Genomic DNA, 12,170 nt, shown 5'->3' on the forward strand with positions numbered 1-12,170 from the left:
CAGTGGTTTGGTTTGCCTTCCTCTGTCCTCATCATCACCTGCTGCTCTTTGCCAGGCAGCAACCATCAGTGTACAGCGTGCGGCCATGGTAAGTCTTCATGAGGCCCTCCATGCCTTGAGGAGGGCCTCCTAGGTACCACCACAATCCAGTCCAGCCTAGCATCCTTTAGAATCCTCTGGTTCCTGGCAGCTTGCTAGAGTTCAGAGGATGTATTTGTCAAGTTAAACTAGCCCTTAGGTGTTTTTCCCTGAAAACTTGCATTTTCCGTATCTTCAGCCAGTGCTGTGAATCTTTTATTCTCTTTATCTCTAAATTATGCCTGAGCTGCGTTGTTGTTGTAATTGTTCCCATATGCAAATAACAGCCCCCTCAAAAGCTGGCAGAACCACTTTCATGTTTGGTCATAATTCCACTCATTTTTTATTGTAAAATTGATGTGACCTCAATTTTTTTTAAGCGTCTGCTCAGCCTTCTAAATTCAATTTAGAAGCTAATAGATTCTGTCCTGTCTCCACTGAGATGCACAGTTTGATTTGGGGTTGAATGTTTATTATTACTGGTGATATTGTTATTATTTCAATATCATTGCAATATGATATTGCAATATTTTTTTGTTGTTGTTAAAGATTTTATTTATTTCCTTTTTCTCCCAAAGCGCCCCAGTACATAGTTGTATATTCTTAGTTGTGGGTCCTTCTAGTTGTGGCATGTGGGACGCTGCCTCAGCGTGGTTTGATGAGCAGTGCCATGTCCGCACCCAGGATTCGAGCCAACGAAACACTGGGCCGCCTGCAGCGGAGTGTGCGAACTTAACCACTCGGCCACGGGGCCAGCCCCTGATATTGCAATATTATTATTGCTTGTGAAGTCATGGAGTCTGGGACCAGAAGGACATAATGGTCTAGCACTAAGGGGGAACGAGGCCCACCTGGCCACAGCAGAGGGACTCCCTCCTGGACCAGCCCCAACAGCTCTGAGAGCCTGAGCTCCCTGTGAGGAGCTGGTGGGCCTCACGCTGTGTTTATGATCTCTGAATCCAGCCTGCGGGCATCTGAATGAGAGGGGCCACCTCTCCAAGAGAAACTCATCATTGAGATTTCCTTTTCCCAACCTACATCTCAACACCAGGCATCGCAGCCATTATTAAAATTTTGTTTTCTCCTGTACCTGTTGCAAAGAACTGTCCTTTGTTTGGTTCTTTTTTATGCAGTCAACATTTGTTAAATCCTTGATAGATGGCAGGAACTAATAATCTAGCAGATCAAGAATGGCACAGCGCCTGTCTCCGCACTTCACAAAGTAGAGGGGAGAAGCAAACATTAATCAGATAATTAGACAAATATAAATTGCCAACTGTGATAAGTACAGGGTACTGAGATTAGAGTGAATGAATTGGGATCAATGAGCAAATCTAAAGTTATTTATATTTGAGCTTAACAATTGTAATTCAAAATATCTCTAAGTAATAAGGCATATTGATTGGTTAAACTTGCATTTTTAACTGTTAAATAAAAAATTTATCAGTTAAAGCTTTCCTCATTCTTCTAAGTGATAGATGTGGTTCTCTCTCACAAGGAAAACATCTGTAACAATAATCATAATAGCAATGGCTAACATTAACTAAGCACCTACTATGTGCTAGGCACTGTTGTCCCAAGTGCTTTCCCTGTGTTGACTCATTTAATGCCTGTGTGGTTGGCGCTCTTAGGACTGGAATTTTACAGATGAGCAATCTGAGGCACAGAGAGAAGTCACCTGGACGAGGTCGCATGGCAGGAAGTAGCTGGGCCACGGCTCTAAACACTTCCTTCTAGGGCCCACTCTCTTTGTATCTAATGGGCTGTTCTGGGGAGTGTATGTCAGTCCTCTTCCAATCTTTCTGAAATGATCAACACAGTTTCCCCACTCATTTTTTTTAATCCATGTTACATTCATCATTAAGTAAAAAAAGGTATGTTTTAGTTTATTTAGCTGAGTAAAATTCCAGCCACAAACATGATAGCATTGATCCAATCTCTGTCGGTAAAAGGGCATATCCATCAGCTCTTTATTATTTAGAAGGAATTGGTAATTAACTTACAAATTTCACTAAACCTCAAATTGAATTATAGACTTTTTCTTGTGCTTCATTTAAAAGAACAAATTCAATTTTTAGAATAACATTTTTAATTATTCAATATTTAAACATTTAATATTTCAAATGCTTATTTTAATATTAAAATAAATAATTATTTAACTTTTAAATATTTGAATATTTAATGTTGAAAATTACTTTGGCTTCTATGTATCTTTTTTTTAAAGTAAGCATGCTACATGATAAGTGTTAACACACCAGGTTCGTTTTTGCCTGCCGCCTGGAAAGCCAAACACCGGGATGATGAGATTGCAGCAGAGAGAGGGTTTACTCGCAAGGCAGCCATGTGAGGAAGCGAGAACATGAGTCTCAAATCCGCTTCCCTGAAAATAGGGACCCAGAGATATTTATGGGAAGGGACAATGTGGTCTGAAATGTGGAGAGAGGTGATTGGAGGTGAGGAGAGGTGAGGTGATTGATGATCTGCGCAAGCATAGTCAGACTCCATGCCTCTTGATAGGACGCATGCTCACAAAACGGTGGCATTAGCATGATCTGAGGGTGGAGTTTTTAGCCTCTTGACGTCAGAAGGTCGCCTATTGGACATCTGCATGGGTCCAGTTGATGAGTTGGTGGTCTCAACCAGCCTGGAGTGGCCAAAGGGGTTCTAATTCCTGAAGAACAGCTCACACATCCATTACCATAGTGACCAGGCACCAGGGAAATGCTATCTATAGGAAACTAGTGGGAGTCAGATAGCATGTTGCCTAAACAGCACAGTTAACAATGGGTGGGTTAAACAGCTAAAAGCTATAATCAGTAATTGCAAGAAGGAAAAAAACCTTTAGTTCCTAGCTACTTAATCATCAATGGTAACTCTTTTCTGGTTTCATAAGGAGCATGTTCTTGCCTTTAGGAAAACCAGAATGCCCCGTGCATCCAACAGAGCTGGTGTTCGCTTTAGACCAGTCCCGGGATGTGACCGAGCAGGAATTTGAGCGGATGAAGGAGATAGTATCTGCCTTCGTGAGAGGCATTCGAGTCCAGGAGAACAGCTGCCCGGTAGGGGCGCGCGTCGCCATCCTCTCCTATAACTCCCACACCAGGCACCTTATCCGCTTCTCAGACACCTACAAGAAGAACCAACTTCTCAGGGAAATTGAAGCTATTCCATATGAGAGATCTTCAGCCGGCAGGGAGATTGGCAAAACAATGAGGTTTATTTCCAGGAATGTCTTCAAGCGGACCCTCTCAGGGCCTCACACAAGAAGAATCGCCACGTTTTTCAGCAGTGGTCAATCTGCTGATGCCCAATCTATTGCCACAGCCACCATGGAGTTCAGCGCCCTTGACATCATTCCAGTCGTGATTGCTTTCAGCAACGTGCCCTCCATCAAGCGTGCATTTATGGTAAGAGGGTTAAGCCTTTCCATATCTTTTTTGTTGCCTATATTCAGAAGCCTCTATAACAAAGTGCAGAACTCTGCTATTCATATCCATGTACCAGGAACATGCTGAGCCCTTAATATGCGTTATCTTGTTTAATTCTCACAAGAAGTATATGCGAGATAAGTATAATTGTTATCCGCCTTGTATCCATGAGAAAACTGAGCCTGGGGAAGTTAACCATTATTACCAGGTTCACACAGCTAAGAAGTGGCAATGTCGGGACTTGAACCCAGGTTTCCTGTTCCAGTGCTTCTCCGAAGGACTCTCTGAGTTGCCTCTGGGCGTAAAGATACTAAAGGAGGAAGGCCAATAAACGTTCCTGGAGGTCACTTAAATGAGCAGAGTAGTAATCGTTGCTGTATGATGAACACCAATTGACTGATTTTATGACTTCACCAGTCATGTAACTATCCAAATTTTCTAAAGGAAAAGTCATTCTGGTTCTGGCTTCTTAGGTTAAGGATTAAAATCTTACTGTGTAGCGTTCCTAAATAAGCCACCTGGGAACAAGACAACCTTTTTTTTTTTTATTGTGGAATAATTGACACATAATGTTGTCTAAGTTTCAGGTGTACCACATAATGATTCAATATTTGTATATACTGCAAAATGATTACTACATAAGTCTAGTTAACGTCTATCAGCACACATGGTTATAAATGTTTTTTCTTGTAAGAGCTTTTAAGATTTGCCCTCTTCGCAACTTTCAAATATGTGGTACAGTATTGACTATAGTTACCAAGCTGTACATTACAGCCCCATGACTTATTTACTTTGTAACTGGGAATTTCTACCTTTTGACCCCTTCACCCATCCCCCCACCCCCTACCTCTGACAACCACCGATCTGTTCTCATTATGAGCTCAGGTTTAGTTTTTCCTTTTGTTTTTAGATTCCACATATAAGTGAGATCATACGGTATTTGTCTCTCTGTCTGACTTATTTCACTTAGCATAATGCCTTCAAGGTCCATCCACATAGCAAATGGCCAGATTTCTTTCTTTTTATGGCCGAATAATATTCTAGTGTGTGTGTGTATACATATATATGTATATATACCAGATCTTTTTTGTCCGTTCATCCATCACTGGGCACTTAGGCTGCTTCTGAATCCTGGCTATTGTAAATAATGCTGCAGTGAACATAGGGGTGCAAGTATGCTTTTGAGTTTGTGTTTTTGTTTTCTTCAGATAAATATCCAGGAGTGGAATATCTGGATCATATCGTAGTTCTATTTTTAGTTTTTTGAGGAACTTCCATACTGTTTTCCATAGTGGCTGCACGAATTTACACTCCCACCAACAGTGCACAAGGGTTCCCTTCTCTCCACATCTTTGCCAACACTTGTTTTTTCATGCCTTTTTGACAATAGCCATCCTAACCTTCTAAACGCCCTGTAAATAGTGGCTCGGTGGCAGGGCTCCATTACAGAAGAACCACAGGACCCACAAAGTGTCCTTCCAGTCATCTGTGCTGACTGGACGTGGTGTTTTGTTCTCCATTTATGTGGAAACCATGAAGAGGGGCCCCAAGCAGCAGCAAAAGGGTATTAGAAATGCAACCTGAACGAACAGGCCAAGCATTTGAAAATTATTCACTTAGAGAAAGGAAAATAAGAAGCACCCGAGTGTGTGAAAAATTATTACAGGAGAAAATTAGCCAGCTGAAGTCCAGCTTAGCAAAATCTCATAGTAGAGAAAGTAGGAGTAATAGCAGTAGGGAACCTCAGGGTAGACTGTAGTAAGAACTTTCTGAAGGCCAGAGTGATTTACTGTTGACATGAACTAAATGGCTAAATGTAGTTGGTCAAGATGCCAACTTTTCCTGAAGGCCTTTCACAGGGGCAGTCACTTCACCTGTTAAGGGTGACTTCTGTCTGTCTTTCCTAGAGACTGGAGGCTAAGACTAAGTGACCTTTTGAGGCCCTTTCCAGCTCCATAATTTTCTGTGAAGGTGTTAAAATAAGCAAAACAGAATTGAAATAGAAACTTCATCTGTAAAATGTGGAAAATGTTTCTGTTTCCTAGAGTTGTGAAGAGGAAATGACGTAATGCATCAGTGCCTAGTACACAGCAAACACTCAAGATGGCAGCTTTTCCTTTAATTATTACTGTTACCGTTTGTTTGCTTGACCCCGAACTAAAATCTGTTGAACAATATTGAAGTCTAGGTTGTAAAGGAGCTGAAACTGCTATTAGCATCGTTGAACTAACTCAGAATTATGCAAGTGAACAGGCGGACATAGCAAGCCCAGAAAAGAAAATGCACATAAACTAGAAAAGACCGGGGTGGTGCTATGCAAATGAAGCTGCTACGCAATGCAGCAGCTCAAAAACTCTATGAGTGGATTTGGATCCACACAGAGTCCTCATAAGTCCCTCTCTTTACTGAGAGCCCCCGTTGTCCCTTGGCTATATTTAGTCACAAAACAAGAGGCAACTTAGTATCGTAATGCAAATAATTGATGGTACTTGTGATATAAACGTAAACTGACGCCATTCTACCATCCACTCGAAGGTATGTGCACAGCACATAACTTAAGAAAATGTATTTTGTTGTTATTTTAAGCCTTTTGCGTGTTACTCTCATTTACAGCTTCTACCCAAGTCACCTAGAGATTCCGCTCCTTTCTTGAAGGACTCCGTCTCAAAAGAGCACCAATGAAGTTTCAAATTCTTGACAATGACCCTTATAAATCTGAGCAGCGTTGGCTCCAAACACCCCCTTGGGCGGAAGAATTAGAGATGTAGACAGAAGTCAGAATTGGTCCCAAGGTTCATTCATCCAACAAACGTTTAGGGAGACCTCATATATAGTAGGTGCTGGCCTAGGCCCTGGGGATCCAAGAGTAGAGTCGGAAACCAAAAGAACCCCCATCCCCTTATGGAGCTGCCATCAGAGGATGGAACTAAGCAGTGTTGTCTACAAGGGCTCAAAACGGAGGCGTATATACAAGTTGGGGAGAACCCAACACCTGACTTTACAAAAGAGAAATTACGTTACTACTTCTTCGTTTGCCCTCTTTTTCTTTCTTCTGTCCATTCTCTTCAGTAGTGCTTACCTACACTTAAACTGTTCTGTGTTATTATTCTAAGAACAGACTCAAAAATTTAATGACTCAACGAATTTTTATTTGGGCGGCCATATTTTAAAACCCTAGCTTATTTCATAATTATCATGCCTTTTCTAAATCTCGATGTATCTGCGAGTTCAGTGGTCTACTGTGAAATTTGGGACCTGTGCAGACACATGTGGCCGGACTCAGAAGCAGCTGCTCCAACAACATGGGCTGATTTCCCTATGTTCCTTCACAAACGGACTGTGATCACTATCTTGGAAATTTTTCATGATGGTATGACGCTGAGTAACAAGCTCCTCATCCCTTCTGAAATGGAAGACCATTTTTGACTAGAAAAACCTCAGTCTCAGCTTTGTTTTATCACTAAGGTTTTTCCTCTAAATTTGTTTGGTGATTACCTTTTCTAGTGAAATTTGACTTGCTGCACATTAAGAATTCTAATATAGAGTGGGTCTCCCTTTCTAATATACTTATAAGAAATGTCCCCTTTTTACCTAGCCTAATTTTGTTCTTTTACTCTCCTGTTGAGCGTTGAAGATGAGAGAAACATTGTGTGATATTTGACATTACTGATTATTCTGATGATTGGAGACAGAGCTGAAATGAGGAGAATTTTAATGGGAAACTCTAGCACTTCAAGCACCCAACCTTTTCATTTTTAAAAGAATTTCCTTTGTTAATATAGAATTGTCTAAAGAAAGAAGATTACGCATAGCACTGATTGCGTCTTTTCTTGAATGCACCAATTTATGGAGCCCCATGATGTTTACAAACGAAAGAACAGGGCATCATCCAGAACCATTTGCTGAATGCCATCTATCACCCATCTGTGGACTTTATAGCTGCACTTCCATCCAAGCTGGTCCTGCTTTGAATCCACAGAAAAGCGAGAAGAGAAGTGAACCGTAGGACCCTTTTATTTTAAATCCCAGCCCACATTCAGCTTAAGGAATGTTCTGTAATGTGCTAACTATAGTTGCTCCAGTGATGTGTGGTAGGATGAGAGATCTCTAAAACCACATCTTCCAAACTTGATTGATCAGGAGATTCCTTTGTGGGGGCAGGGAGAGCACAGACACCTGTGCCGTTCTCCCAGTAAAGGAATGCACTAGAATCGATGAGAAGGATGATGTTTTAGATTGACACCAACATGTTGACACAGGATGAAATGTGAAGTCTAAATTGTCAACTAGTGCCACTGCCAGAAATATGGAAGTTGTCACATTGTAGACATACAAAACACAAACTAGTTAACAAATTTGCAGCAATCCCTGGACAGCATCTTGAAAACACTACTCTGAATTGTTAGGACCCACTGACATGAAACTGTCATCACAAAGGTAGCTCGTGCAGAAGATGAAAGGTAGATCTTATTTGGCAAGAGCAAAATTTAAACTGGAGCCTTCTGTATTCCATCCCTCTTTGGGCTGACTTTCCTTATCTGTAAAATGGTGGGATTGGATTATATGGTTTCTAAGATTTCTTCTAGCTCAAACCTCTGTGATTTTTTTTTTCCTGGATCCTGTAGTTGGCAATAAGGAAGCACATTGCGCCTACCAGGTGGTCTGATCCACGTTCTCTGGGTTTGGTTTCTAGTCATTCATCACAATCCTGATGAAGTGAAGGCATGATTCACTTGAAACATTGCCCAGATACCTACTAAAAGCCATTAATGATACAGACTAATTGTTTCTGGTGTTGTATTAGTCAAGAGTCAAGACTCTTTCTTTACAGATCAGCAAAACCAATTTCAACTAGCCTAAGTACACTCATTACGTACCCTAAGTGAATTTATTATAAGGATCCGGATATAAGCCAGGTGTCCTCTGGCTCTGAGTCCAGGTAAGCAGCCTCTGTTTTCACCCTATGTTCACCTGGATACACACATACAATTCAGCATTTCTTCAAAGAATCCATCTGCATAAAGAATAAGTGAGCAATGCCGATTTTACTGAAGATAGTGAGTGAGAAGGAGAGGACCGTTATGCAGAGCACAGCATTCCACTACAAAACGTCTCCATTCCTGTCACCACTGCCCCTGTCCCGTGTCCACTGCCTTCCTATCACAGGCTCTTTTCTTTTTTCTCTTCTCTCATACCACACAATGCTCACCTTCCCTACTTTCTGTTTCTTCCCTCTCAGTCTTTCCCAGGCACCGCATGTTCTTTTCTCTGTATCTTTCTGCCTAGAAATTTAGCTAAAAGCTTCCGTTGCCACGTGTTCCCTCCGAGTCTCTCCCTCTAACCCAGACAGCTTATGAAGGCAAACACAGTGGTCTCCCAGGGAGGAGTTCTGGCGAGTACAGACTTCTCCATCTCTTATACACAAAATAAAAGACGGACAGAAACAGAGATAAACCTCGGGGAAAGCTCCCCTCCCTCGTTCCCATTTCCCTTGCTCCTCAGTCCACAAGATGGAATCTGGGCAGCCTACAGCTCTGTTAGTGCTTACCACTAATGTGGAGAGACTCACTGCCCTCAGGACCTCAGTTCCAAATTCCTGAGAGAATGGACCTGATTGGCTCCAATGTCCATCCCTGGTGCAATCCGCTCTGCTTAGAGAGGTGGAATCACCCCATATAAACATGGTGGCCAAAGTCCTATCTCCATGAAGAAAGAGGAGAGTAAGCTAATAGGATTCACAGGGGAAACTAAATGTCGTCTGTCCCATCTCTTAGGCATTAGGTAGAATCATATCTACAATTTTTCTTCAACCATCAATGACCTCTGAATCAGTTAAGTGACAAGCTGATTATTCTTCATTATTTGGGGCCTCCTTATCTTCTCCCTGTTCTCCAGCCTCAGGTTGGTTACTAACAATGGGGCCAACTGGAAAGAGTTGGGAGTTGTTCAGCGTGGAGCTGCCTGGACGTGGCTCTGGGTCTGCATTGCAGAGCCAGCTTCAATGCCTGGTCATGGTGGGGACTCAAAGATAGTTGTACAGTGCCCCATGTGCTTGCAACTGGTTCTCTGGGACTGGAGGAAGGGGATGGTCTTTGAATCTCTTCCTTAAACGGCTTCCTTGTTCAGTGTCTTTTGATCAATGCTTTAACCTTTCTTTGAGCTTCAGTTTCCTCATCTGTTAAACGGGGGTGATGAACATAAGAACAAACCCACTGTGTTGGGGAATAACGGATGGGAAGTGTTTTGTGGTCTCTAATGACCCACGTGGTACCACCCTGTGCCAGTAAGTGCTTTTCAGTTAAGAACTCAGTTAATGCTCACAGCAGCCCTGGTGGGTAGTAGTGTGATTATTCCATTTTCCAGACAAGGAAACAGAGAGGCTTGTCACAGAGCTAAAGCAAGCATCGGGGTTTAAACCCAGCAGGGCTCTTAGCCACCCTGACCTGCTGCAGCTCCCCGAGACCTTCTTGGAAGGAGCAGTGTTGCTCTCTCCAGATCGCAGTGCTCTGAACAATCCTGGGGGATTCTTGCAGCCCCACCCACTAAGCTGTCTTTCTCTTGCTTCTGCTTCTTGCAGATCGATGACACTGGCACCTTCCAAGTAGTAATGATCCCACCCGGGGCTGACTCCGCGCCAGCCTTAGAGAGACTCCAGCGGTGCACTTTCTGCTATGGTAAGACCCACAGAGAGAACATAATTTGATCAGGCCTGTCAAGCACGTTGAGTCACCCTTGGCTGGAGCAGCTGGGACTTGGCAGCAAGGATTTGAGTGGCCTTGGGAGAATGTCCCTGTGGCTCTGGGCTCACCTCGTCACACTCCCTCATCCTCAGATGGAGTCTCTCAGCCCAGCGAGCAGGTCTCCTGGGTATCACAGCAGGAGGACGACAACCTCTCTGCAGCTTCCAGGAAACAGCAGTGATTTTTAGAAAAACTTAGCCTGTCTCATTGCCAAGTTTTTCATGCTGCAAAGTATACTTATGCGTTTTCTAAATAACAAATGTTCACAACCCCAAAGAAGTGCTTTACAGGAGAAGTGGAAATTAGCAGAAATTCATGCATTTCTCATTGGAAAGAGGCTTCTTGGACTCTCAAATGTTAAGCATCTAACAGATTTGCAGTGCTGTTTTTTGTGTCTGTTATTGTGTTTTATGTACAATCTATAGGTCTAGCTAGAGAACAGGCCAGACCTGTATTTGAGTCTGCAAATAATTTGAGTGTTTTGCTAAGTATGGAGACAGTGGAAGCCATGAGATTACTGGTGGGTGTGATAGCTGACAGTTTTCAAACCTTTATTGTAAGCCATGCACTGTTCTCCTTGCTCCGTGTAACATTGATGACGGCCGTGACAGTTAATGCTTAATCTGTTGTGCTTATTGTGTTCTGACCAACTCTTCTAATTGTTTCATTCCATCCTTATCATCACCCTAAAACGTTTGAACGATTATCAGCTCCATTTTACAGATGAGGAAAATGAGGCTTAGACAGATGAAATAATTTGCCCACAGCCAGATCGAACCCAAGAAAGCTGGCTGTAAAACGCCTGCGATTTATGAGTAACAGAGATCCCATTGTTCTCCTCCCTGAAACTGTGTATTTGGCCTTGAAGAAAGTGCTTAATTCCTCTCCCTCTCCATGTGTATCAATGAGATGCTAACGCTTGCCATATAAATGACCTCACAGGGAGGTGGTAACTCTTTGGGAAAAGTAGGATTTCTTCTAACAACCTCTCTTCTGTCTTCCCCTCTGCTTCCCTCTAATCGTCTCCCTCCCTCCCTCCCCCCACCTCCCCCCACCGCCCCCCCCAGCCTGCCTTCCCTCCTTTTCCTTCCCTTCCTCCCTCCTACTCTCCCTCCATTCCATACCCGTCTATCTGTCCGTCCATCCCCCCACACCCCCCCCACCCCGGCCCACTTACCCTCTCTCCATCAGTGGGTTAGGCACTGGCATTCTCGCTTGGAGCAGTTACAGCGCTAACCGTGCTGGGGGGAGATGCAGCCCACCCTCTCTATTCACGGTTGTGCTTTCAGACATGTCTGTTACAGCAGCCGGCTGGTATGTTGCACTGTCAGAAGCTGCACATGTGTGAGTGGGGATAGATTTTGGCTCCATTTCTTGGCTTAAACCCTTGTTTTCTCTCTTAGGCATACAATGGAAGATATTTTGGCTATCGTTCCCTGCAATTAAAAAACCCACAAAATTGAGCAAATGGGCAGCCTGCTGTCATTGATTTTAGAAACTGCCCTGCACACAGGTGACTATTCCGTCATCTGCCCACTAAACATGGTCATAAAATTTTACTGAATTTCAGTGAGGGAAACATAACTTGTCCGGAGCCGTATCTGCATTGAGTCCATGAGTGAGGCTGAGGTTAGGAAGTGTGCTACAGCCCCTAGATCTGCATTCTGGTCATTAACCTTTCATCTTACTGCTTTTATTTGTGGCCCAGGCCCATATCTAAGTGCCAACCATCCGCACACGTTATTCCATTTCTCTTTCTTCTCTTTAGTTTTTAAAGAGCCCATTCTCGTCCTTTAACTATCAACTATTACTGAAAACCTAGGATTAAGGAATGTTAGCCTGGAAGGGCTGTCTGGGTGAATCTCACCAAACCACCCAGTTGTGCAGAGCTGAGGCCCCGTGGTGACTTGACAGGGGCACACAG

The 12,170-nt window shown here is 43.1% G+C and overlaps 1 protein-coding gene across 1 annotated transcript in view; it reads left to right on the forward strand.

Annotated features, from left to right (window-relative positions):
* The window catches only part of COL6A6 (collagen type VI alpha 6 chain), a 143,211-nt gene that overhangs the window by 114,981 nt on the left and 16,060 nt on the right, over positions 1-12,170 (forward strand). Inside the window, exons 33-34 of the mRNA XM_046646636.1 lie at positions 2,992-3,485; positions 10,084-10,180. Of these exons, the coding sequence (XP_046502592.1) occupies positions 2,992-3,485; positions 10,084-10,180 (591 nt within the window). The remainder of the gene's footprint in view (positions 1-2,991; positions 3,486-10,083; positions 10,181-12,170) is intronic.

This window comes from Equus quagga, chromosome 1 (assembly GCF_021613505.1).
Source record: "Equus quagga isolate Etosha38 chromosome 1, UCLA_HA_Equagga_1.0, whole genome shotgun sequence".
In the NCBI taxonomy this organism is placed as follows: Eukaryota; Metazoa; Chordata; class Mammalia; order Perissodactyla; family Equidae; genus Equus; species Equus quagga.